At 39.9% G+C, this 27,143-nt stretch overlaps 1 protein-coding gene across 8 annotated transcripts in view; it reads left to right on the top strand.

Moving 5' to 3' along the window:
* The first annotated feature begins 1,049 nt into the window (after positions 1-1,049).
* The window catches only part of EXOC6 (exocyst complex component 6), a 227,817-nt gene continuing 201,723 nt past the window's right edge, over positions 1,050-27,143 (top strand). For 2 of the 8 annotated variants that reach the window (XR_001107871.2, XM_012454784.2), the window contains exon 1: positions 3,686-3,958. Coding sequence is in view for 7 of the 8 variants with exons in the window: in XM_012454784.2 (XP_012310207.2) it covers positions 3,837-3,958 (122 nt within the window). In the remaining variant the exon portion in view is untranslated. Of the gene's footprint in view, positions 1,311-3,684; positions 3,959-16,795; positions 16,911-27,143 lie in introns of those variants that run through there. The other 6 variants (XM_064374113.1, XM_012454790.2, XM_064374115.1 and 3 more) reach the window with 6 other exon arrangements.

Below are 27,143 nucleotides of genomic sequence, written 5' to 3'. Positions count from 1 at the left end.
GGCCTCCCAAAGTGCTGGAATTATGGGCGTGAGCTACTGCACCCGGCCCTCCTTTATTTTCTTAATAAACTTTCTTTCACTTTACGGATTCACCTCAAATTCTTTCTTGTGCGAGATCCAAGAATCCTCTTTTGGGACCCCTTTCCATAACAAACATAATGCTTCCCACTAGTGGTTCCAGTACAGACCAAGGAGACCGGGAGTCTAGTCTTGGTGATGGAGGGAGAAAGGTGAATGACTGATGCAATTTCATTTGAAGAATAAACTTACTTAGAAGAAAGGCTGGTTTCCAGTTCTAGGACAGGGGTTCCTAGCAGACTAGTAAGACAGAGCCTTAGTTATAGAGAAAAAAGAAAAAGGCCCAGAAAAGGGCCCCAAGGAGCAGGACTATATCAACTCCACACTTGGCCTGATGGTGTATCTCAAAGATCAGCTTAGGGCAGGATTTCTTGGCCTGGGCACTACTGGCATTTCAGGCTGGATAATTCGTGTGTGTGTGTGTGTGTGTGTGTGTGTGTGTGTGTGTGTTGGGGATCAGGTGGGGGTTTCTGCCGTGCATTGCAGGTTGTTTAGCAACATCCCTGGCCCATTCCCACTAGATGTCAGTAGCACCCACCTCCCATGGTGACAATTAAATATGTCTCCAGACATTTCCCTGGAGCAGAAGACCCACAAGATCACCCAGTTGAGAACCATTGCTTAGGGTCACTTAAACTTCGCTTGTCAGTGGTCAGACTTAATCCTAGGAAGTAGTCAAAGAGTTTGAGCTGCAACTGGGAGAGGAGAGGTTAAGGGTCCAGAGACTGGGAACATTCCAGTCACACATGCCATTCCTTTTTATGGGCATCTTGGAATATGGCTGTTTAAAAACTTTCCACTTCCTCCTTTTCTCTTTCTCATTTGATGAATTTGTTGTTAGCACTATGAGACGGGGGAGGTTGTTTTCTCTGTTACTTTTGGGAGGAGAGCCTCTCCTGTTCATTTAATCTGTGTGAACTTCCGGCAGGAAATGGCACTCAAGGAAAGTTTTGAATAAAAGGAAGATGCATGTTTAGCCAGTGGAAACAGGAAGTTGTTGCTTGTGTCTTAGACGGTGTAGAAGAAAGTAAGAGGCAGAGAGAAACTGCATTAGCAGGACTGGGAGGAGCAGAAGAGAGTGAGGTGGGAGTACAGGGAAGTTGGGGAGAGCTGAGGAGCAGAGGGAGGCAACTGGGCCACGAGGAGAGAAGACCTTGAATCTCCAGGCTGAGCTGGCTGTACCGGAAGAGGATGAGTGTGCTGTGTAGGAGGCTCGGGGTCAGGCAGTGACAGTAAGTCAAAGCTACCGTGGTTTGTTAATTAAACTACTTTAGAGTAGAGCGTTATTCTATACGATATTCTATTTAAATTAACACATTTTCTCTCCAGTATTAAGAGCATATGCCTACATTCTAAAATCCCCTTGAATAGAGAGAGAGAGAGAGCAAAGGTGGCAAAATATTAACAATTGGCGAATCAGAGGAAGGGTATATTTTTGTTCACATTATATTCTTCTTGTAATTCCATAAGTTTGAAAATTTTCAGATTGTGCTGTGTGGAGAGAAGAATGAATTTTTAGAGCCGTGTGATATTTAGAATTGGATCAGTCATCACAGATGTATTTGTTCATGAGTATGTGGTATTACTTACGAATTTTTTCTCTTCAATTTAATATAGTGATGCTGATGGCTCTCTTAAGAGTGATTTCTCATCAGGTATTTTTGTATTTTCAGGTTCTGACAAATACAATCTGGAACTGTCAGATTTTTGCATAATTTGCATAATTTTTGCATTATTTGCATAATTGCTAAGAGGTAATTCAGTTTGTTGCTTTCACTATCATTCATTCATTGGATAAGCATTTTCTTGAGTATCTACTATAACTGTATACAAGATGTATAATCTTTTTTTTTTTTTTTTGAGATGGAGTTTTGCTCTTGTTGCCCAGGCTGGAGTGCAATGATGCAATCTCGGCATCTTGGCTCACTGCAACCTCTTCCTCCCGGGTTCAAGTGATTCTCCTGCATCAGCTTCTGAGTAGCTGGGATTACAGGCATGTGCCACCATGCCTGGATAATTTTTGTATTTTTAGTAGAAACGGGGTTTCATCATGTTAGCTAGGCTGATCTCAAACTCCTGATCTCAGGTGATCCACCCCTCTTGGCCTCCCAAAGTGCTGGGATTACAGGTATGAGGCATATTTGTGGTGCATTTGTTCCATCCTGCCATGGAGCAAAACTAGGGCTGAGGCAAGTTGGGGGCCATTGGTGGGGTTGAAGTGAAGAATGCTGCATTGGTTTACCATTGCTATATAACCCATGAGTCTGTGGCTGAAAACAATCATTTAGTATTGCTCTTGTGTCTGTGGTTAAGTTGTGGCTTGGCTGATCTAGCATGGGTTTGAATGGGCAGATCTGTTTCAGGCTGCTGCAGCTAGATGAAAATATATGCTTTCCCCTGAAGGTTTATGGACCAGTGGGGATGACTCTATTTCATGTAGCTCTCAGGGAATGTTTTTCTTAGCTGATGGCAGAGGTGGAAAAGGACAAACAGAAACATACCTTAGAGCCCTTAGAAAGTCTAGGCTCAGAACTCACATGCTGTTATTTTAGCTTATGTATCACTGGCCAGCAGAAGTCACATGGCTGAGCCCAAAGTCATGGGACAGGGACAAATACTGTTCTCATAGTGAGGTACTGACAAGGGTATGGATGCAGACAGGGGTGACAAACTGATGCAATCTATGACAAATGCCATAGATTGTAGTTACAGCACACTTTGAATACTATATTTTTAAGAGAACAAACTTTAATTTTTGTCAGAGCTTTTAAAAAAATCTGATAAAAACAAAAAAACAAAAAAAAGCTTCATATGGAAGAAGGTCACTACCCATGCCTTTAAATATTGACTCTTGTATTAAGCAAGAAAGCATGAGGTTAAACTGAATTGAAGAAGATAGAGTGCAAGTGGAAATGAGAAATACATGCCTTTTAGTTCTTTAGGCCTACTTGGGGCTGGTTGTAGGCCACATTTTCCTTTGCTATTTTGGGCCTCTAGTTCATGCACTCTTTCTTCCTCTCAGTGGCAGCTAGCCTTCTTAAAACCCTGACATCTTCATTCTCTTTCTTCCTCTCCATCAAAATCTATTCTGCAGAAAGGATCTAGCAAACCTATTCACAATGAAGCATAAGGAACTGAAAAGGATTAAGATCTAAATGCCTCCGGAAGCATTTGTATTTGAACAAGAGATAAAAGAACTAATGGCTCTATCTATAATGGAGGAAATTGACACAGCAGAGTAGAGAAGCATAGGAGATAGATAGGGCACCAAGGAATCAGCCTAGTGACCTCAAAATCACATCCCATAGCACATTTCATTTTTCCTGGGCAAATTACCACCTTGGGTTTGTGGGAACTGCCTTAGTTGCAGTAATAACTAGGAATGTAGCTTCGGTTATGTATTTAGTATAAATAATATTAAAATATATGCCCTGTCAAATCAAATGCATTTAATAAATTTGTATAGTGTAATGACTCTAATTCCTACCTATAGTTATTGTCTTTGAGAAACAAGTGAATAAATATAGCCAATAGGCAGGAACTTTCTGAACTGTGTCAAGGTTAATAATAAGTAAAATGTTATAAGTGGAGACAGGACAGCAACAGCTGTGCAACATTCTTGGAAGCAAAGACTGATAGCGTGAGGTCAGACAGTGAGCTTGTTTTTGTAGCTGCTTTGGGTGAACAGAGAATCCTAATAATCGTAAGGAAAACAACATTTATTTTATAAATTACAACAGTTTTTCGCTCAATATCTGATGTCTGCAGCTGGAAAATCAGGGGCCTGCGGAGCGATGTTGGAAGAAGAAACAGATCAAACCTATGAGAATGTCCTGGCTGAGATTCAGTCTTTTGAGCTCCCTATTGAAGCTACTTTAAGGTAGGGCACTGCTGCATTTTATTGTGTCTTCTTTAGTGGTGGTAAGGTAGTCCTTTTCCCTGCTTTTTATATTTCTTTATAAGAGAATAAAAAACATTTTTGCAAAACAGTTACAGTTCTATATGTACTTAATCTCAAAGTTTTCTTATCCTTAGAGAAATTACAGGACATAATTAATCCGTTTTATTTTGTGTGTTTCCTAATTCATCACCATAAGATTAAAAACCATGACTTTCAAATGATCAAAAAGGACCTCACACCACCTCCAAGTAAATTTATATGAGGTTTCTATTGTTTTCTCTAACATATCACTTAGTGAAAAACATTCAGAACGATTAGACATATCAATGAAACCAATTTATATTTGGGTGGATATGAGTCATAGGAAAAAATGTAGACCATTTATTTGTATTGTAGCTGCTTTCTTGAGTGTATGGTGACCTCTCAGATACGCATTATTTTGTTTCCATATAAGGTTTATTTATTTATTTGTTCTTTTTAACATCTTCTTGGATACCAACATATAAGGTTTAAAAATAGCTTCTTTGGTAATCTGGGTATTAATTTACACAGTTCAAGAACAGGATTAAAATGAAAAACTATGTGTCATTGTGTTCAAAGGGCAGCTTTTAAAATTTAATTCTCTATGTCTGCCTTTCTCTGACACCTATCAGTGTGGGAACAAGATATTAATCACTGAATTTGATAGTGAGAGTCAATAAATATTTGTTGACTAATATTTGTACATTAAGTGGAAAGATGTTTGTGTGTGTGTGACCTCTTCATTCTCAGAAAGGCGCCAGGGCCAAGTGCTTCTAAATCAACTAAAGTTTAAACCTGAATAAATTTCTCCCAGCTATTTAAATCTTATTTTGCATTAAACATAGTTCGAATATCTTCAGAGGTCTTTGTGTAGTGTTAGGAACATGGTAAACAATTGAGATTTGTTGGTTGATTCTTGGATTATCAATATGTAGGTATAGTTGCAAAATAATTACAACTTCATTATAACTATTCCATATACCTTCATCCTATCTGAGCATCATAAATAGTCTGTGAAAAAGGGCAGGTAATTTTCAGTAGGTAGTAGAAACCAGAGCTTTGTGGCAATGGGAAACTCAATAATTTTCTCCATATGGAGCATTTATATTTATATTTTATTTATATTCATATTTATTTTAAAAATAAAGCATTTATATTTATTATTATATTTATATTGTACCAATCCCTTCTAAAACTTGTGCATCTGCCTGGTGGCTAGGTAGGTGGTCAAGTGCTAGGTGCTAGGTAGTTAAGTGCTAGGTGCTAGATGGCTAAGTGGAAACATGAGAAAGGGAGAAGGGAGGCCATACTTTTAGTTTTAGTTACCATGGCCTCTGCTGCCATTGCTGCTTTAGAGCCCTTGGCCTTTAACCTGTAACCCTTTCTACCTCTCCCCTAGTCTCACAACCCTGGCCAACATCTACAGACTTTGTCTGTCCTTAGAACTATCCTGTTGGCTAGTCTGTCCCTGGTGTTGGATTTGACTTCCTTTCTTGGTGCTTGGATCTTTTTTACCTTCTCTTCTTAGAAAAAATATCCCTGGTAGCAGTCTTGTACCTGGTCTTTCTACAGCAAAATGTCATTGAGATCTGGCAGCCACAACACTCTCTCAGCATCACCCTCAAGAGCAGAGCCTGCATAGATACGTTCCCCAGGTGCAATTCTGTCACAACCACACACTGGGCCTAAAATGCCAATTGTTAGCTTCATGTTTGGGTATAAAAAAGGAGTGAGAACCCTGCTTGCCAAAGGCCACTGTTAAAACACATTGATGTTATTTTTGGGGATAGAGTGAAATTATAAAGCCCCTAACAAGCCTTTATCTGGGACAGTATTCAACAAAAAGCTTCCTAACTTTTAAAACCGTTCCTTTAATAGTTGATTAGATGAAAACTTCTCAGACTGGCATTTGATGCCTTTCCACACATACGTATGTGTGTCACTGATTTTCTACTGTAACTGTGCTTAAGGAACACATCAGCTCATGTGGCCAAATATGAGGGATGAAAAATAAATGTTGTGAACACTGCTACTACCCTATCCTAGGACCACAGCTACCATCACTGATTTATCAGAACTCTCAATTCAGTCAAACTAGACTCTTCCTATTTGACAATATGCCTCCTGGAGCTTATGGTTCCTTTCCTTTATTATTTGCTCTTCCTTCTGCCTGTTAAAATCCAACCTATCTTGCAAGGCATATCTCTAATGCTCTTTCTAGCACTACTTATCTAGTTGCTCGGTGCCAGGCACTGTGGAAACTACTATAAAGGTTACTGAGATATAAGTAAGACACGGGCCCTGCCCTCAGGAATCTTTAGCCTGGAAATGGTTATAATACAGCACACACACACACACACACACACACACACACACACACACACATGCCAGAATAAATCCCCTGGATTCTTTGAAGCCTCTCCTGATACACCCCATCTAGATGTGAATATTCCATTGTGAAAGCCCCTAAGAATATAATTCATATGAGCTCATGGGCTAATGGTGAAGAAAATACTTATCTTTCTAATACAAATGAGAAGAGGCAGTCCAGCAAGAATGTTGTCATTTTAGCGAAGAGGAGGAGGAGGAAGTATTTTAAGACTCCAAGCTCTGGCTGCATGCAATAGCTCATGCCTGTAATCCCAGCACTTCGGGAGGCTAAGGTGGGAGATCTCTTGAGGCCAGTTGAAGACCAGCTGAAGAAGCATAGTGAGACCCTGTCTCTATAAAACATTTTTTGAAATTAGCTGGTGGCATGTGCCTGTAGTTTTAGTTACTCAGGAAGCCAAAGGGGGAGGTTCACTTGAGCCTAAGTGGTCAAGACTGCAGCAAGCTGTGATCATGCTACTGCACCCCAGCCTGAGTGACAAGAGTGAGACCCCATCTCCAAAAACAAAACAAAACCAAAACCAAAAGAAAATCATAAGCTCTATGGGTTGAGAGGGTGGAAAAGGAGTTTCGCTGGAGGCAGCTGAAGGCCCTGCCGTAAGGCCTTGGAATGAACAGTGAGGGAAAGGTTAGGATACTGGCACTGGAAATGCAAGACAGAAACATTCCCAGGGAAAAGCTCATACCTGGGAATTGTGGTAGAGAAAATATTGAAGAGTTTACCTACTTGAGAAAGACTTTGCTTTGGCAAACATTTTCTGCTGTGAAATCCTGAACTCTATTAGCGTCCTTTCCCTGACCACCTTGTTTTGCAGGTAGGGAACCTGAGGTGGTCTATTTGAGGTCAGAGTTCATCTCTGGGCCAGGTGGAGTTTGCTCCTCTAACAAGGTGAACTCAGAGATCTCGGTGACTCAGGACTCAAGAGATGGTTTCTACCAGTGTAATTTAAGGGTGACCGAACAGCATTTCTGTTGCAGACCATGCAAACCTTCCCGTGTGCTCATCCCTCCACATCTGGGAAAACAGGTCTCCTCTGTCTTAGGCATCATGAGTGGGTTGTGGGAAGCAGGAGTCATTGTCAATGGCCTATAATGCCTTTCACCCCATCACCTCCTGACTTTACACATGGCTACTCCTAGGGCAAGCTTCTCCCAGGTGGTCCAGCTCATTTCCTGCCTGACTTTCCCAATGAACTCTTGTGTTGGCTCTTTTGGCCTTCTTTTTGAAACAGTGGACAAGAATCAGATGATTCTGAGGTCTTGCATTTGTTTTCATTTTATGAATGAAATGGTATTTTTTAAGGCCCATAGCATTAAGTTTGAAGGAAAGATAGTTTCAGGGGAGAGTGGAGACTTTATGCTTTTCCCACGGTTTATTTGTGTTGCCAATGAAACATCCATTAAAGTCATTTCAGACAACTATAGAGTTTGAATTGGGGAAGAAAATAACAGGGTGGAAAAGTGGAATTTGATGTTAGCCATGCAGATGGCGAATGAACTTAAGAAAAAAGGAAGAAATGTAAAGGCAGGCCTACTGTTAGTGCCTGTGTTATCCCTGCATGTTTTAGCTTTGGGCATTCAAAATCCCCTACCTAGGCTGGGCATAGTGGCTCATGCCTTTAAAACGAGCATTTTGAGAGGCCAAAGCCAGCGGATCACTTGTGGTCAGGAGTTGAAGACCAGCCCGGCCAACATGGTGAAACCCCATCTCTACTGAAAAATACAAAAATTAGCTGGTTGTAGTGGTGCACATCTGTAGTCACACCTACTTGGGAGGCTGAAGCAGAAGAATCACTTGAACTTAGGAGGTGGAGGTTGCAGTGAGCTGAGATTATACCCCTGCACTCCAGTCTGGGCAACACAGTGAGACTCTGCCAAAAAAAAAAAAAAAAAAAAAAAAATCACCTAGCTTTCAGAATATTGGTAGGCTGAAATTACTAGCAGGTAGAGTCTGGAATTAGTTTTGCTGCCCTAATCCTTTTGCCCTGGGCATCACTGTTTTCATTACACTGCAACTATAGGTTAATTTCCACTGGATGTTCTCATTCTGTATAGGTTTCCTGATTTTCACTCTAGCCTCTCCATTTGGTGTAGATGTGCCTGGCTCCTTACCAGCTCCTTCCGCTAGGGGACGTGCCTGTCCCTGGGAGACTTAATGGCTATCTGGAGCCATGTTCAAGGAGACAACAACATTAGTCCCTGTTTTACTCAGTGTTACCAACTACCTTGCACCAGGATGGTCAATAGGTTTCAAGAAGCATTATCAATTCCATTGGGAATGGTTGCCTGAATCTTCATGCTGAGGATGATCCTGATAAATCAGTGATGGTAGCTGTGGTCCTAGGATAGGGTAGTAGCAGTGTTCACAACATTTATTTACCATATTCACACTAGAACTTCCTACTGTCAGGTGTCACCCATCAGACCTGTTCCCATGGATACCGACTCAGACCTCGATGTAGCCTGGGGCTCATGATGCCAATTGGGGTCCTGCAGGTGTGTTTTTAGTCCCTTAGAACAGGTCCTGAAGTCACAATGTCTGAAGCGACTTGGGTTCAGAAGTCACAACATGTTTTGTTGCTGTAGCTGAGCCTGAGATGATAAAATCCTGGATACATTGTGGGGTACTGCATAATGGGAGGCTGAAAGGTGGGGGCCTGTGGGAGCGGGGGTGGATGTCTAAAGAAGGCCCTGCGGAGGCTGGGAAAAATAGGAGGAAAAGGGAATTGTACAAGATGACGTACCAGAAGAAATTTTTGTAATTGTTTTATGATAACATAATTGTTTTACACTTGTATTCACAGACTCTCTCAGGCACTTTTCCAAAATCTGACCATGAAGTTTTATCAGTTTAAGAACAAACAGGAAATCATATTTCTTTGACTTTAGTGTTTTTAGGAATAAAGATAATGTGCTTTTAGGAAAGGAAAGAAAACATTAAAAAAAAAAACCCTAAATTGTATATACTATAAAATCTTAGAATGACATACTAAAAAACAAAACAAAACTAGTTAAATTTAACTGTGGATGTTCTAGAATGTTCTTGCTATTTATATCTTTACAAATGTAAGATTTCTACTAAATCTTATTTTATCAAGTATATTCATTAAGATCAAAGGTCTAGATTTTAATCTGGATTGGACACTTAATACTTGTATGATTTTGGCCTTCGTTTCTGAAACTACAAAGTGGGATTATAACAAAACCTATCTCAAATATTAGTGTCTATAAGGTGCTTAGCATAATAGTTGGCTGGCACGTAGTAGTAATACATATCAGTGATGACTATTATTGTGTAGTTTACATTTGGGATAGATATTCCAGTATGAATAAATATGTACTTTAGAGTCCTGAAGTAAACAATCACTCATAACATCTTGAAATTCTGAGCAGGTCTGAAATATTGAGTTATGCAAATTTTTAAAAACTTTTGTTATTTGACAAATAATCGCATATATTTATAGAGTATAGAACCTTTTTTCTTTTTGAGATGGGATCTGGCTCTGTCACTCAGGCTTAAATACAGTGGCACAATCTTGGCTCACTGCAGCCTCTGCCTCCTGGGCTCACGCGATCCACCCATCTCAGCCTCTTGAGTATCTGGGACTACAGGCATATGCCACCACGCCTGCCTAATTTTTGTATTTTTTGTAGGGATGAGGTTTTGCCATGTTGCCCAGGCTGGTCTCAAACTCCTGGAGTCTAGCAATCTGCCTGCCTTGGCCTCCCAAAGTGCTGGGTGTGTGCCACCAAGCCCGGCCTATTTATAGGGTATAATGTGATGTTTCACTGTCTGTTTACATTGTAGAATGATTAAATCAAACTAGTTAATATATCTATAACCTTACATCTATTTTTTGTGGTAAGAACATTTAAAATATACTTTTAGCAATTTTGAAATATGCAGTATATGATTATTATTAATTATAGTCACCATTCTGTGCAGTAGATCACCAAAGCTTCCATCTCCTGTCTCACTGAGACTTTGATGAATGCCTGTGACTAACATCTGTCCTTTTCCCATCTACCTCTCTCCTCAGCCTCTGGTAACCACCATTTAGCTCTTGACTTCTCTGAGTTCAACTTTTTTAGATTCTACATATAAGTGAGATCGTGCAGTATTTGCGTTTCTGTGCCTGGCTTACAGAATGTAAATTTTATTTTGGTTGCATAATATTCAGGGGGGAGAGGTGTCAGTTTTAAAAATCACATTCACTAATGGTTATATTTTATACTAATGTAATATCATGACCTGCTTTAATCTCTAATGAGAATAATATAGCGTGCTACGTAAAAATGGAGTCCAGAGAAACTGTTCAGAAATAAATTTGGGCCTAGCTGTGACTGAGGCTTGCTGCATCTGTGACATCTCAGAAAAGCTTGGAATGTCTTATGAGAGTAGGCTGGGCCGGGCGTGGTGGCTCACACCTGTAATCCCAGCACTTTGGGAGGCTGAGGTGGGTGGATCATGAGATCAGGAGTTCAAGACCAGCCTGGCCAATATGGTGAAACCCTGTCTCCACTAAAATATACAAAAATTAGACAGGTGTGGTGGCATGCGCCTGGTAGTCCCAGCTACTTGGGAAGCTGAGGCAGGAGAATTGCTTGAACCCGGGAAGTGGAGGTTGCAGTGAGCCGAGATCACGCCACTGCACTCCAGCCTGTGTGACAGAGAAGACTCTGTCTCAAAAAAAAAAGAAAAAAAAGAGTAGGCTGTATAGTTACCCAATTTTTGCTGGACATTTAAATGATATCATTAGCTATTTGATGTACACCGCAACACTAGAGAAAACTTTAAAAACATTTTTATGTTTAGGAACCAAAATTCCAACCAGGGAGACAGTTTTGCTTATTTAGTGGTTAAGTGAATGGGCTTTGGAACCAGAAGGATATGGGTTCAGATTCTGCTTTTATAATTACTAATAGATTTGACAACAAATCAAAAAATATATATATCTATAACTACTAATAGAGCTGTTGAAAGGATTAGTTGAATTAGGCATGAAATGTATTAATGAAATGTAATGTCTCATTTATAGCAAATGCTCATTCACTCATTCATTCAGTAAATAATAACGGCACATCTACAATGTGACAGGCAGTGGTCTGGGTGCTACTAACAGAGCAAGATCAAGATCTGGAAGGTCCATGCTCACAGGGAGCTTGTATTTTAGTGAAGACAGCCAGAAATACACCAATAAAAAGGTGTTAATAAGTGCTATGAAGAATAAAAACAGGGTAAGGAATAGGAATGTTCTTGGATACTATTTTATAGACAGTAGCCAGGGAGTAAATGTCAGCTAGCATCATCATCATCATTATTTCATTACATTAGCTACATTTCTAATCCTATTTTGCCAAGAGGAGAGAGAAAAATAGGACAAGTGAGAGGAAAGGGAGAAAGGGCAAAGGGCAGGAAAGGAAGGCTAAGCAGGGAAAGAGGAAGGAATAGAGAGTGCTTTGAACAAGATGATGAGTAAGAAAACCAGTATGGAGAAGGAAGGTAAGAGAAGAGAGCAGGGACAATTGCTTGTCTTATAAACTGGTGGTGGCGGTGGGATTGGTGTGTGTGTGGGGTGTTATTTGAAGGAAAGAGAGGGAATGGAACCCAGAGAAAATGATGTTGTTCTTTAATTGCTCAGTGGACTTTAAAATGTTTAGTTTTGGGGGCTTTGAGGACATATTTCTGAAGGCAGTGCTAGCAACGTAATTTATGGGGCCCAGTGCAAAATGAAAATGTTGATTCCCTTGTTCAAAAATTATTAAGAATTACAAGATGGCAATGATAGAGTATTGAACCAAAGGCAACTACATAGGTCACACACCAAGAGCCAGCCTGTCTGAGAGCTTAACACAGAACCTGGTACACAGCAAACATTTAATAAAAATAGTTGTTGAATGAACAAAACCTGGGGCGAGTTGCTTTTGAACTCCTCTGAGGACTGGCCTGTATTTTAGAAAAACACTGATTTTATTTGGCTTCAATTTCAAATTTCCTTCTATTGTTCTCCACCGTGGGGTCCAGATCTTTATGGAACAGCCGATTCCTGCACAGGGTTTTACAGCAGGAATCCTCAAACCAGCTGGGCTTTGTTTATTCTCTTGCATTTACAGAGTGTGGCCACTTGGGGTCACCACACCAAAAAGGCGGAAGCTGGAGGAGTGCCAAGGTGACGGTGGACATCTGAAATGAGTGGCTAAAAGCCACGGGGAAGGATTAGTTTATCAGAGCCAATGTATAAAGACTGCCTGTACTTTACATTTTGATACAGTTCTATAATTCTATAACAAGAGCTCTAAAGCTCTTTAAGAAACATCTGGATGATACCAGCCAAGTTTTCAGAGGATAATGATAGGATGTTCCCAGGGGTGAGGAGGGGAATCTTTTTGTAGTTGTGTACCCTACCTTGAAAAACATGCATTTACAACAGTAAGCTTAATACGATAAGTATTTGCATGTGGATCATTCACTTACTAATTGAGCACCATATACAAGGCACTGGGCTGGGCAGTGAACAATACAGGCATCATCTCTGTGCCTGACATAGGAGCAGTTTCTGGAAATGGAGACAGATTCAGTGATTTCTTCACCATCATGATATGTGCTTCCAAGGATGAGTGAGCACTGTCCCCAAGGACAATGAAAGGCGCTTGCCTTAAAAGTGCAGGATCCAGAGGGTTCACTAAAGTGGGTCTGGAACCAAGAATCCAACCCAAAGACACGTTCCTATTTCCCCCTCTACAAAAGCAGGAAACATATTTCAGGCAGTTTATACCCACATGTAGAAAACCCTGATACACAATCAGGTTATTATTTTTTTAAAACCTGATTTTAGAAAAAAGAACATTTACATGTCTGGTTTTTATTTTTATTTTATTAAAGAGGAGGCTAAAATGCTGGGCTCTCTGGCTTACTAGCAAATGCCTGATAATTAATCCTAGTCGCCAGTGCTAATGTTGATCAAGCTGTAGGCTAAACATTATACATATATTATCTTCTTTAATCCTCACACAATTTGGCGAGCTGGGGATTCTTACTGTCTTTAATTCACACTTGATGAAGCTGAGGCTTACAGAAGTTAAGTAATGCCCTGAGGCCTAACATCTAGTAAGAGGTGAGTTGGAATTTGAACTCAAGTAGTTGAACGCCAGACCAGGGCAGTTGCACTCTACCATCTCATTCTGAGGGAGGAGCTTTCCCAAGACAGGTCATTAGTCTGTAGACAAATGGCATAAAGTTAAGTTCCTAATGACTAAGAGTTCATTTACAAGTCAAATTCTTACTTTGCCAAAATTAGTTTTATACTGGACACAAAATGCCTCTCTTGCCCTGCCGGTCTTCCTGGTATATCTTTCTTCTTCTAGGAGTCTTAAAGAGAGAATTTGGATTGATCTCTGGAAGTCAATATCCACGGCCAAAAAGTAATTCCACATGCACGTGCAATCTGCCTGTATGTACCCTACTACTCCGCAACCTTCTCATGGCAGACATTAAATCATTCACTCCTTAAGGCCGGGTGCGGTGGCTCATGCCTGTAATCCCAGCACTTCGGGAGGCTACGGCGATCACCTGAGGAAAGGAGTATGAGACCAGCCTGGCCAACATGGCAAAAGCCCATCTCTACTAAAAATACAAAAGTTAGCTGGACATAGTGGCTTGCACCTGTAATCCCAGCTACTCAGGAGGCTGAGGCAGGAGAATTGCTTGAACCCGGGAGGCAGAGGTTGCAGTGAGCTGAGATTGTGCTACTGTACTCCAGCCTGGGCAACAGAGAGAGACCCCATCTCAAAAAAAAAAGAAAATCATTTCTCCCTTGAATAGGCTTCCCCCACCCACATTTATATATTTGATATATCTATGTCCATGATTAAAATAAACAGTGATTCAGGACATTTAGCTTTGAATTCTTAGCAAAAACCTCCAGGTACTCACGGAACTGTCAGATGTCTCAGAGGGAACCAGCAAAAGCTGTTTCAGAAGGAGAAGTGGTAAATGGACTTCCTTCCATCTTCTTTTGAATTTTGGGGAAGACACTCCTGCTTATGTTGAAGTAATCTCTATGAGCAGGTGTTGAAACAGGCCTGGCCTGAGGAGTGCCTAAGCAGGGTTGGTTTCCCAGAGCAGGAGCATTTGGAGCCGGCTTTGGAATAAAAGGTATCAGGACTGGTGAAGAAAAGGGGGAAAGTTCTGGGTAAGGAATGATCAGGAAAGTAATGCCCCAGCTGGAGACATTTGTCAAATAGGAAGCTGGTCTGTGCTCCATGCCCTGCTCTCCTCATCTTGCTCACTATCACAGTTTACTGCAGCCTTGAACTCCTGGGCTCAAGTGATCCTCCTGCCTTAGCCCACCAAAGCTCTGGAATTATAAGTGTGAGCCACTGTCTTGACCTAAGATAAGTTCTTGAGAGGGGAAAAGAACCTTTGGAAAATTGAAAGTGAAACATAAAAAATGAAGACAAATTTTATCCCCTCCCACAAAGAGAATGAAAAGCTAGGTCTCTCTGCCGGAAATGGAAGACTATCTTAGCTCAGTGGATATGTGTAGCCAGAATCCATTGTTCTGAAGATTCCAGATTAATAGGAGGGAGGGCATTAGCAATGTTTTATACGACCCTTCCTAAATTTGGTAGGTAGTGGCTCCCACTGGTGCTCACATTCTAATCCCTGGAACCTGTGAATATGTCATTTTACATGACAAAGGGGATACTGCATATATGACTAAGGTTAAGGACCCTGAGATGGAAGATTATCCTGGATTAAATGGTTGGGTCCACTCTAATCATATGGGTCCTTAAAAACTGAGAATCTTTTCCAGCCTAGTCAGAGTCAGAGGAAGATGTGACCACAGAAGAATGGTCAGAGAGATGTAATGCTGCTAGCTCTGAAGATGGAGGAAGGGGGCCACGAGTCAAGGAATGCAGAAGCTGAAAAACGAAAGGAAACAAATTCTTCCATGGAGTCTCTAGCAAAAAGCACAGACATGATGACACCTTGATTTTAGCCCAGTGAGACCTGTGAGAGGCTTCTAACATACAAAAGTGTAAGATGATACGTCTGAGTGATTTTAAGTTACTCAATTTGTGGTGATTTGTTATAGCAACAGTGGAGAACTCATACACCATGGGACAGCAATATGAGGTAGAAACTGCTATTGTCATTTTCAGTCATTTAACTGACATATATAAAGGAACTAGGTTCTTGTCCAATGTCACACAGCTGTCAAGTGATATTAATCCAAGAATTAATGTCTTCAGGCACTGGTCTTCAGAGCTCATGCTCTTAACAATTATACAATACCACCTCCAAGAATTTTTGTGGGGAGGAGGCTGGAGGTAGGTTTCAAGTAAAAGCTCACTGAGGGCGAGTGAGTTACACAGCTGGATAAAGAGATTGGTTGAGTCAAAGGGAAGCTTTTCAAAGCCCTAGATTAATGGAGAGCAGAAAGAAGTTGTTCCTCAGGCTAGGTTTGCATTCTGTTCCTGTTTAGTCTTCCTTCTTTCCTGCTTTGATCATGACAAACTGGTTTACTTAGTGTCCCACAAACATGTCATCAACCAGCACTTTTTTCTACACTGATAACTTTGTCCAAGCCTTCCTGCCTCTCTCTCCCACCTCCCTGCCGCTAACGCCCTTTCAAGAGCTCTCACCCTTCCTCAACCCAGCTACCCTGACCTGGGGGCACTTGGGTTCAGGGACTTTGGTATGAATTACACATCGTCGTGGGCTTTTTAATTTTTTAAAATATTTAAAAAATTTTAAATCCTTGCCATCAAGTGTCTTAACTTCTCATAATTTAATTTTTCTGGCTCTTATAATTTATTTCCAAGTTCACTGGCCTCTGTAGACTTCTGCAGGCGGGCACATGAATCCACCTAGAGAAGTCTTCATGGTCAACTGGGATCCTTATTCGTTCCTAAAATAAATCTTAGTATCACGCAATTTTGCTTTTCGAGAGTGCATGTTTTCCTTTCTCTGACTCCCCACAACCCGGAGTACATCAGGCCCTTGTTAAACGTCCCCGAGGCTCTTATTACAGATGCAGGGTGATGATCTGATTGCCCATCTCGCTGATTACTACGATATCCCCAGCGCGTGGCACAGGGTCTGGCATACACCGAAGACAAGAATGTATGTTAAAGCCCAAAGGCCGGGCACTAGACACCCAGGAGGGGCGAGTCGCGAGGGAGGGCAGGAGCCAGCTGGGTAGCCGGGGGCCACCCGCAGCCCGCTACGCACTCCGGCAGGTGAAGGGGCGAGAGCAGAATCGCGCGCCTCCTGCCCGGCGTTCCGCGCGCTCCCGCGGCCCGCGCGCCCCGCCCCGCCCCGCCCCGCCCCGCCCCTCCGCGCTCGCGCTACTTGGCGCTCGCCCCCGTCTTTCCCGCGGCGCCGCGCCTCGCCGGCTCCTCAGCTTCCAGCCAAAATGGCGGAGAGCACTGAGGGTCTGGGCACCGTCCCCGAGCACGAGCGGATCTTGCAGGAGATCGAGAGCACTGACACCGCCTGCGTGGGGCCCACCCTCCGGTAAAGATCTCATGTCCCCCGGGACTTCGACCCCTCGCCCCGCGCCGGACGCTCCTCAGGAGCCGGGCGGGGCGTCCATCGCCGGCCGCGCGCGAAGCTCCCCGACAGGTGGTGCGCGCGGGGGCAGACGGGGGCGCTCGCGGGTGGCGGAACCCGAGCCGGGACCCGGGCGGGATAGAGAAGGCGGCTGCACCTGTCGGCGTGGCCTGCCTCCGCCTCTGGAACTGTCACCCTGAGCCGGTGGGTGTGGCTGCCGCAACGTCTCTAACCCCGGGCGCCGCGGTGCGTCCCCGCGTTCTCCGCCCAGCTGCAGCCCCCGGGCCCGAGGACACTCCTGGGGCCTGCCCCCGTCGCGCTTGTGGCGGGGCTGAGGGCTGCTGGGCCGCGGGCGTGCCAGGGGCGAGGGTCGACCGCCGACACCCGGCGTAACCGAGGTGCCAAGTCGCGAGCGGATGGAAAGCCTGGCGCGCCGGGATGCCGCGGGCGTGGGAGAATTGAAATTGAGCGGGAGACGCCTGCCACCTTTTTCCCTGCTCCCCCGCGCGGCCGGAGTGGGCGAGGAGAGAGCGTGGGCTGGAGGGGAGGAGCTGCTTACTGCTCGGGAACACGCTGGGGTGACCCTGCGCTCGCCAGATCTAAGCTTCTTTGGAGGCAGAACAGCTTTTACTTATTTGCCAACATTTCATTAAAATTGCATTAATTTTTCCGTTTATTTTAAATCCAGTTCCTCCCCATTCCCTTTAAAAATAGTTCTAGGTGGTCGGGCGCGGTAGCTGAAGCCTGTAGTCCCAGCACTTTGGGAGGCTGGGGTGGGCGGATCACAAGGGCAGGAGATCGAGACCATCCTGGCTAACATGGTGAAACCCCGTCTGTACTAAAAATACAAAAATTTAGCCCTGCGTGGTGGCACGCATCTGTAGTCCCAGCTACTTGGGTGGGTGAGGCAGGAGAGTCGCTTGAACCCGGGAGGTGGAGGTTGCAGTGAGTGGAGATCGAGCCACTGCACTCCAGTCTGGGCGACACAGCGAGACTCTGTCTCAAAAAAAAATAATAAAGTAAAATAAAATAAAAGAATAGTATTTGGTAATACAGATTCCATGCCAGACTGAATACCTGCTGTCTCAGTAGGATATTATTAACCAGGCACCTATTGAGCCATGGATTAGGTTAGGCACTGTCTTCAACAATAAGTTCCTTTAGATACAAAGTTTCTTGTTTTGGAGTGATGATAATGATAAGTGAAGTTATGATTCACGTAGGGAACTTGAGATATTATACTTTATCATTAGTATTTCTTCAGAATACGCTTCCTAGAAATAGAGCGCTGTATAGTTTGTGGACTGGTGAATGTGCGCCAGTTCAAGTTATGTAAATACACCTTGCTCTTAAGAGTTAGGAGGCCTGGGTTCTTGTTTTGCTCTAGTCCTGCCGCTGATGAAATGTGAAGTCATGGACAAAAATTATTTAACCTCTCTGGATCTTGGTTTCCTTATTTGTAGAATGGGGAGGGGAGAGTATTCAGATGCCCAGGAAGCTCAGAAGTTTTGAGACCTTGCTTATTTGTTCACTGCTGTATCCCTAACACCAAGCATGTGGTAGGCATGTTATAAATTTTTGTCACATAAAGTTTCTGCTATGATCTGATAATGCATAATTAGTGCATTTCCTTAATTTTCTAATATAATTATTTCTTTTAATAAACTCTGTGTACTTGGTAATGAAAGAAGTCAGATTAAAAGGAAGCTTTGTTTTCGTCACGGCATCTTGAAACTGAGAGTGCAGTGTGTGATAAAGTTACTAGGATAGTTCATTTGTGAAAATAGTATTAGTTATGAAGGAGGTGCTTCATCTTGGGAAAATGTGTTAGGTAATGTCTGAATAAAGATGAAATTAACTTAGAAGAAAATTTGGAAATATATTGAGAGATTTTTTGGGACACTCAGGAACAGAATATAATATTCATAGTGTTATTCTTTTGCTGGGCAGTTGTGTCAACTGGCTCATTTTGTTGGAACCCACACTCTTTAGCAAACTCTAGTGACTCATATATATATATGTATATATTTGTGTCTAATTTATAAGCAGACTCTTTGTGCACACACATAGAGGGTATTGCTAGCAGTCTTTTCTCTTGAACATTGTTTAAGCTACTGCTATTTTTTTCCCTATTGCTTTTCAGGTTTCACTAAGTGAAGTGTTAATATTGCATTTTTAAAAACCATTTATTATGGAAAATTTTAAATGTTTAAAAAAATAAAATAGTGTAATGAACCACCATGAACTGTCACCTAGCTTCAATTCATTCCCTGGCCAGTCTTGTTTGATCTTTTCCCTTATTTACTCTCCGTCATCTTGGATTATTTTGAAGCAAATCCAAGACATCAATTTATTCGTAAATATTTAAGTATTAAGATTAATTTTGGTTGTTATTTTCTAATTATCTTTCAGCTGTTCTGTAGACTTATCATTGTATTTATATTGCTTTTCTTAGTGGCAGGATTTTTCAGAAAAAGCCTGACCTTTTCCTGAGAAGCATGTGATAAACTTTCCACAGGCCCTGACATGTAACATGGTTCTTTGACCACAACAGAAGTATATTAGAAATCAATAGTTTAAAAAAAAATTCCCAAATATGTGGTAATTGAATAACGCACAAAAAAGAAATCAAAAGAGAAATTAGAAAGTATTTTATACTGAGTAAAATGAAAACACCACATAACATTTGTGAATGCAGCTAAAGAAATACTTAGAAGTTTATAGAACCAAACAACTCTACTAGAAAAGAATGGCTTCAGCTTCAAACTTAAGAAACTAGGAAAAGAAGAGCAAATAAAATTCAGAAGAGTGAAAGAAAGGAGATAGTAAAGATCGGAGTGGAATTCAGTGAGACAGAAAAACAGAAAATCAGTGAAACTCAAAACTGGTTCTTTGAGGGGATCGTATAATTGATAAACCTTTAGGGGTAAAAAGGGAGAAGATACACATTAAAAATAACAGGACCAGGCGCAGTGGTTCACACCTGTAATCCCAGCACTTTGGGAGGCCGAGGCAGGTGGATTACTTGAGGTCAGGAGTTTGAGACCAGCTTGGCCAACGTGGTAAAACCCTGTCTCTACTGAAAAAAGAATTGCTTGAACCTGGGAGGCAGAGGTTGTAGTAAGCTGAGATTGTGCCACTGCACTGCAGCCTGGGTGACAGAGCAAGACTCTATCTCAAAAACAAAAAACAAAACAAAAACAAAAACAACCAACCAAACCGAAAAACAGGAATGAGAGAGGTTACATGACTATAGATACTACAGATGTTAAGAAAGATTAAGACATATTATGAATAGGCTGAGTGCAGTGGCTCATGCCTGTAATCCCAGCACTTTGGGGGGCTGAAGCAGGAGGATTGCTTGAGTCCAGGCATTCAAGGCCATCCTGGGCAACATAATGACACCTTGTCTCTACAAATAAGAAAATTAGCCAAGCTTGGTGGTGTGTGCCTGTGGTCCCACCTACTTGGGAGGCTGAGGTGGGAGAATTCCTCAGAGCTTGGGCCATTGAGACTGTAGAGAGCTGAGATTGTGCCACTGCACTCCAGCTTGGGCAACAGAGTGAGACCCCGTCTCAAAAAAAAAATAATATGAACAACTTCATGCCCATATATCTGACAGCTTAGCAGACATGGACAAATTAGTTGAAAGATACAAACTATCAAAGCTTACTTAAGAAAAAATAGTTAGCTGAATAACCCTGTATTAATTAAAGAAAGGAAATTTTGCTGTTAAAAGCCTTCCCCAAAAGGAAACTTTAGGCCCAGATAGCTTTACTGGTGAATTCTACAGCCTTTAAGGAAGAATTAATGCCAATTCTACAAACACTCTTATGGAAAATTGAAGAGGAGGGAATATTTCCCAACTCATTTGAGGTCAACATTAACCTGATACCAAAACTAAAGAAAGAAAGAAAAGCATAACTAGAAAAGAAAACTGTGAATCATTATTCCTCATACACACAGATTTTACAAAATTTTAGAGAATCAAGTCCATATATATATATGGATTTAGAAGTATAAAATACATCTACATAAGAATATATTCAATATATGTATATATGTGTGTGTGTATATATATATAAAGAATATATCATGATCAAGTGGGGTTTATTTCAAGAAAGTATGCTGGCTTAACACTTGAAAAATCAATCAGTGTAATATTGTTCACCATATTAAACAAAGAAAAGTTGTATGATTATAGATGCAGAGAAAGCATGGACAAAATCAAACATTAACTCCCAATTTAAAAACCCTCAGAAACTAGTAATGGAAATTCCTCAGCTTGAAACAGCTCATCTATGAAAATCTATAGCTAAATTGTACTTAATGGTAAAATATTGAATGCTTTTCCTCTAAAATCAGGAATGAGGTAAGGATATTCATTCTCACCACTTCTATTCAACACTGTACTAGAGTGTTAAATATAAGGCCAGTATAATACGGCCATTAAAAAAAAAGCATCTAGTTTGGAAAATCATCTTCATTTGTAGACTATGATCATCTGTATAGAAAATCCTATGGAATGTACCGGAAAGCTACTAGAACTGATAAGTGAGTTTAGCAAAGTTATACAAATCAGATTGATATACAAAAGCTAATTGTGTTTCTCTATGCTAGCAACAATCAGAAATTGAAATTTAAAAATTGATAGTATCAAAAATATGAAATACTTAGGGATAAATCTGACTAAAGATGTGGAAGATTGTATGTGAAAACTACAAAACATTGCTGATATAAATTAAATTAACATTGCTGATAGTAAACTAAATAAGTGGACACATGCTTTATTCATGGATTGGAAGACAGTATTGTTAAGATGTCAGTTTTCATCAACTTAGTCTAGATATTCAAGACAATCTGAATCAAAATCCCACCAGGATGAAAATTTATAGAAATTGAAAGGCTGATTCTAAATTTCATATAGAACTGTAAAGGACCTAGAATAGCCAAATGAACTTGGAAAAAGATGAACAGAGTTGGAGGACCTATACTACCTGATTTTAAGGTTTATTACAAAGCTGCAGAAATTAAGACAGTGTGGTACTAGCATCAAGAAAGACAGATAAATCTGTGAAACTTAATAGAAACCACATAAATAGATTAACACATAGTCAGTTGAAAAAGCAATTCAGTAGAAAGAGAGTCTTTTAGTAATGGTGGTGGAAAAATTGGATATCCTCATGCAAAATAATGAGCTTTGATCCATGCTTTGCACCATATTTAGGAATTCACTCAAAATGAACCCAAGACCTAAATGTAAAATGCAAAACCATAAGACTCTTAGAAAACATAGGAGGAAATCTTTGTGACTTTAAGATAGGCCAAGATGTCTTAGATACTATTTCCGAAAGTGTAATACAGAAAAGAAAAAAGTTGATAAATTGGACTATATTTATTGGAACAGAATTGAGACTATCTAGTCTTTGAAGAAGCTTTTGATGCTGCAGTGAGCCAAGATCAATGCCACTGCACTCCAGTCTGGGCAACAGCGTGAAACCCTGTCTCAAAAAGAAAACAAAAACAAACAGAAAAGGAGAAAAAGAGGTAAGCCACAGACTGGCAGAAAATATGGGCAAGTTGCATATCCAATAAATAAATTGTGTCTAGAATGTATAAAGGAAATCTTTGAGACTGAATAATAATAAAACAACTCAATTAAAAAATGAAGCCGGGTGTGGTGGCTCATGCCTGTAATCCCAGCACTTTCAGAGGCTGAGATGGGTGGATCACGAGGTCAAGAGATCAAGACCATCCTGGCCAACATGGTGAAACCCCGTCTCTACTAAAAATACAAAAATTAGCTGGGCATGGTGGTGGGTGTCTGTAATCCCATCTACTTGGGAGACTGAGGCAGGAGAATTTCTTGAACCTGGAAGGCAGATGTTGCAGTGAGCTGAGATTCCGCCACCGCACTCCAGCCTGGCAACAGAGCAAGACTCTGTCTCAAAAAAAAAAAAAAAAAAAAAAAAAGAATAAGTAATTTTAACAGGTAGGCACTTAATAAAAGAAGATACACCAAGGGCAAATAAACACATGTAAAGATATGGAATGTTGTTATAATAATGCAAATTAAAATGTTAAACCATTACACTACTGGAATGTCTAAAATTAAAAAGACTGACTATACCATGAATTGGTAAGGATGTAGAACAACTGACACTCTCATACACTACTGTGGGAATTCCATAAATGTTATCAGGTTGAGGAGTTCTCTTAGTTTTTATTATGAAGGGGTGTTGAGTTTTATCAGATGCTTTTTCTATATCTATTGAGGTGATCATGTGTTTTTTGTCCCTTACTCTTTTGATATGGTATGTTACAGTAATTATCAGATGTAAACCAACTTTGTATTCGTGGGATAAATCTTGGTCATAGTGCATAACGTATAGTTGTTTTTATATGTTGCTGGATTCTGTTTGCTAGTATTTTGTTGAGGATTTTTGCATGTATATTCATAAGGGATTTTGATCTGTTGTGTTTTTTTTGGTGTGATGTCTTTGATATGAGAATGATACCTCATAGAATGAGTTGGTGTTCCCTCAACTGAGATGAGTATTTGGGTTTTTTTCCCCTTTATTCTATTCATGTGGTATATTACATTGATTGATTTTCTCATGTTTAATTGCCCTTGCATACCTAGGATAAATCTTATTTGGCCATAGTGTATAATCCTCTTAATATACTGTTGGATTTGGTTTGCCAGTATTTTATTGAGCATTTCTACGTCTATATTCATGAGAGATTTCTGTAATTTTTTTAGAGACAAAATCTGACTGTGTTACCCGGACTGATTTTGTACTTCTGGCCTCAGGCAGTCCTCCTGAGTAGCTGGGATTATAGGCATCAACCACTGTGCCTGGCATGAAAAAATTTTTTTAAATTTATGTTTGAGACAGGATCTTGCTATATTACCCAGGCTGGTCTTGAAGTTCTCCCACCTCATCCTACTGAGTAGCTGGAACTATAGGCATGTGCCACCATGCCCAGCTCTGTAATTATCTTTTTTTTTGGTGTTGTCTTTATCTGGCTTTGGTATCAGGGTAATGCTGGCCTCATAGAATGAGTTAGGAAGTGTTCCCTTTTCTTCCATGTTTGGAAGAGTTTGTGAATGATTAATGTTAATTCTTTAAATATGTGGTAGAATTTTCCAGTAAAGCCATGTGCCTTTTCTTTGTTGGGAGGTTTTTGATTACTGATTCTGTTTCATTACTTATTATAGGTATACTCAGATTTTCTATTTTTCTTGAGTTAGTTTTGATAGTTTGTGTCTTTCTAGGAATTTGTTCTGTTTCATTTAGATTATTTTAGTTGTTGACATATAGTTGTTCATAACTTTTTCTTATTATTTTTATTTCTGTAATGTCCTCTCTTTTGTTCTTGAATTTAGTAGTTTGAGTCTTTGTTTTTTTTCTTGATTATTCTCACTAAAGGTTTGTCAATTTTGTTGATCTTTTCAAAGAACCAACTCTCTGTTTTGATTTTTTTTCTCTGTTGTTTTTCTTTCTTTCTTTTCTTTTCTTTTCTTTTTCTTTTCTTTTTTTTGTTTTTTTGAGATGGAGCCTTGCTCTGTTGCCCAGACTGGAGTGCAGTGGCATGATCTTGGCTCACTACAACCTCTACCTCTAGGTTCAAGCAATTCTCTTGTTTCAGCCTCTTGAGTAGCTGGGATTACAGGCATACACCATCATGCCTGACTAATTTTTATATTTTTAGTGGAGATGGGGTTTTGTCATGTTGGCTAGGCTGGTCTTGAACTTCCTGACTTCAGGCGATCCGCCCACCTTGACCTCCCAAAGTTCTGGGATTACTGGCATGAGCCACTGTACCTGGCCTCTCTATTGTTTTTCTATTACATTTACATCTGCTCTAATCTCTATTACTTATTTCTTCTGCTTATTTTGGGTTAACTTGCTCTCTTTTTTGTTATGATGGAACCCAACCGTACAATGTAAGTTTGGGTTATTAGTTTGAGATCTTTCTTATTTTTTAATACTGGTTTTTACGGCTATAAATTTTTCTCTAAGAACAGCATTAGCTGCCATCTAAAACAATAAAGATATTTTCTTTCAAAATATCTTTAATTTTCCTTATTTCCTGTTTGACTCACTGATTATTTAGAAGGGTGCTTAATTTCAACATATTTGTGAATTTCCAAAATGTCCTTCTGTTATTAATTTCTAATTTAATCCCAATGCCATCCAAAATAATAATTTATATGATTTCAGTTTATTTTAAGTTTATTGAGGCTTATTTTATTGCCTAACGTAGTCTGTACTGGAGACTGTTCCATGTTCCCTGAGAAGACTGTGTATCCTACTGTTGTTGGATGGCGTATTCTATAGAGGTGTGTTAGGTCTAATTAGCTTATAGGATTGTTAAGTCTCTTGTTTCCTTTTGGTCTTCTGCTTAGTTGTTCTATCCATTATTGAATGATGAGTAGTTTTTATGTCTTTTCAGGCTCTGCTGTTAGATGCATATATGTTTATACTTTATATATTCCGTATTGATTGACCATTTGCCATCATAAAATATCCTTTATTTCTAGACTTGTTTTAGAGTCTGTTATGTCAGATACTAGTATAGCTACTGCAGCTTTCTTATGGTTGCTCTTTTGATGATATGCGTTTTTCTATCTGTTTACTTTTAATCTATGTTTGTCATTAAATCTAAAGTGTATCTCTTGTAGATAGCATATCATTGAAACTTATTTTTATCCAGTTTGAGAACCTATGCCTTTTGATTGTTTACTTTATTCATATTTAATGTTATTATTTATATAGTTGGATTCATATCTGCTGTTTTGCTTGTGTTCTATGTCTCATTTCATTTTTTGCTTCTCTTTACCTTTTTTACTACTTCTTTTGTACTAAGCAAATATTTTCTGGTGTAACATTTTAATTAGTGATTTTTTTTTTGGAATTTAGAAAAAAGTCATTTCTTAGTGGTTGCTCTCAGAATCTACTTAAGAATTATTCTAACTAATTTCCAGTAAGATATAGAAATGTTACTCTTATATAGCTATATTCCTTCTTTCCCTTTTTTATGCTGTTGCAACAATACATTACTATAATTGTTACTTTATATAACTTTTTGTCTTTCAAAGAAGCAGAGAGAAGAAAGGAGACCAATATGTATACATAATGTTTGTTATATTAAGTTTCTTATTTACCGTTTCTGATTCTTTTCATTTGTTGCTGGGTTTTTAGTTGTCATTTTGTGTCATTTTCTTACTGCAGAACAGCTTTGCTCCCACATACATACTTTGTGCTGATATTGTCCATTATATTACATATATTCTATATGTTGCATGCCACCAATACAATTATGTACATACTGTTTTATGCAACTGCTTGTATAAATCAGAGAAGAAACAAGAAGTATGCATTTATACTGTATTTTATAATTACATGGTTACCTTTACTGGTGCTTGTCTGTGTGTATGTGTGTGTCTGTATTTGTGTGTGATCAGATGGTCATCTGGTTTCACTCTTAATTGTGAAAAAATTGTAGTATTTTTTGTAAGGCTGGTCTGCTTGAAACTATTTCCTGTTTTTTTTTTATTTTTTCCCCTAGCAGTTTGAATATGTCTTTCCATTGCCTCTCAGCATCATTGTTTTCTGATGAGAAGTCAGCTGTTATTCTTACTGGAATTCCCTTGTATGTGATTAGTAGTTTCTTGTTGTTTGGGGGATTTTCCCTTTGTCTCTCATTATTTTTACTGTGATGTACCTGGGTATGGATCTCTTTATGTTTGTCTTACTTGAAGTTTGTTGATTCAAATTTGGGAAAATTTTAATTATTTCTTTAAATAGTCATTCTGTTTCTTTCTCTTCTCTACTTTGATGCTCCCATGTCGTATGCTGGTGCGCTTAATGATTTCCACATTTAGTTGAGGCTCTGTTCATTTTCTTTATTATTTTTTCTCTCTTGTTGTCTGATTGCATATATCAGACTATGTTGTATATTTACTGATTTTTCCTTCTGCCAATTCATATCCATTGTTGAGACCCTCTAATGAATTTTTCATTTATGTTACTGACTTTTCAACTCCAGAATGTCCAATTATTAAAAAAAAATAATTTCTTCTTCTTTATCTCTATTTGATAAGACATTGTCATCATACTTTGCTTCTTTAAGCATGGTTGTTTTTAATTCTGTGAATATAGTTATTATGGCTGCTTTGAAGTCTGTACA

Source organism: Aotus nancymaae, unplaced genomic scaffold (assembly GCF_030222135.1).
Source record: "Aotus nancymaae isolate 86718 unplaced genomic scaffold, 86718_ANA_hifiasm-v0.15.2.pri h1tg000010l, whole genome shotgun sequence".
Taxonomy (NCBI): Eukaryota; Metazoa; Chordata; class Mammalia; order Primates; family Aotidae; genus Aotus; species Aotus nancymaae.
This window is presented reverse-complemented; position numbering and strand designations above follow the sequence as displayed.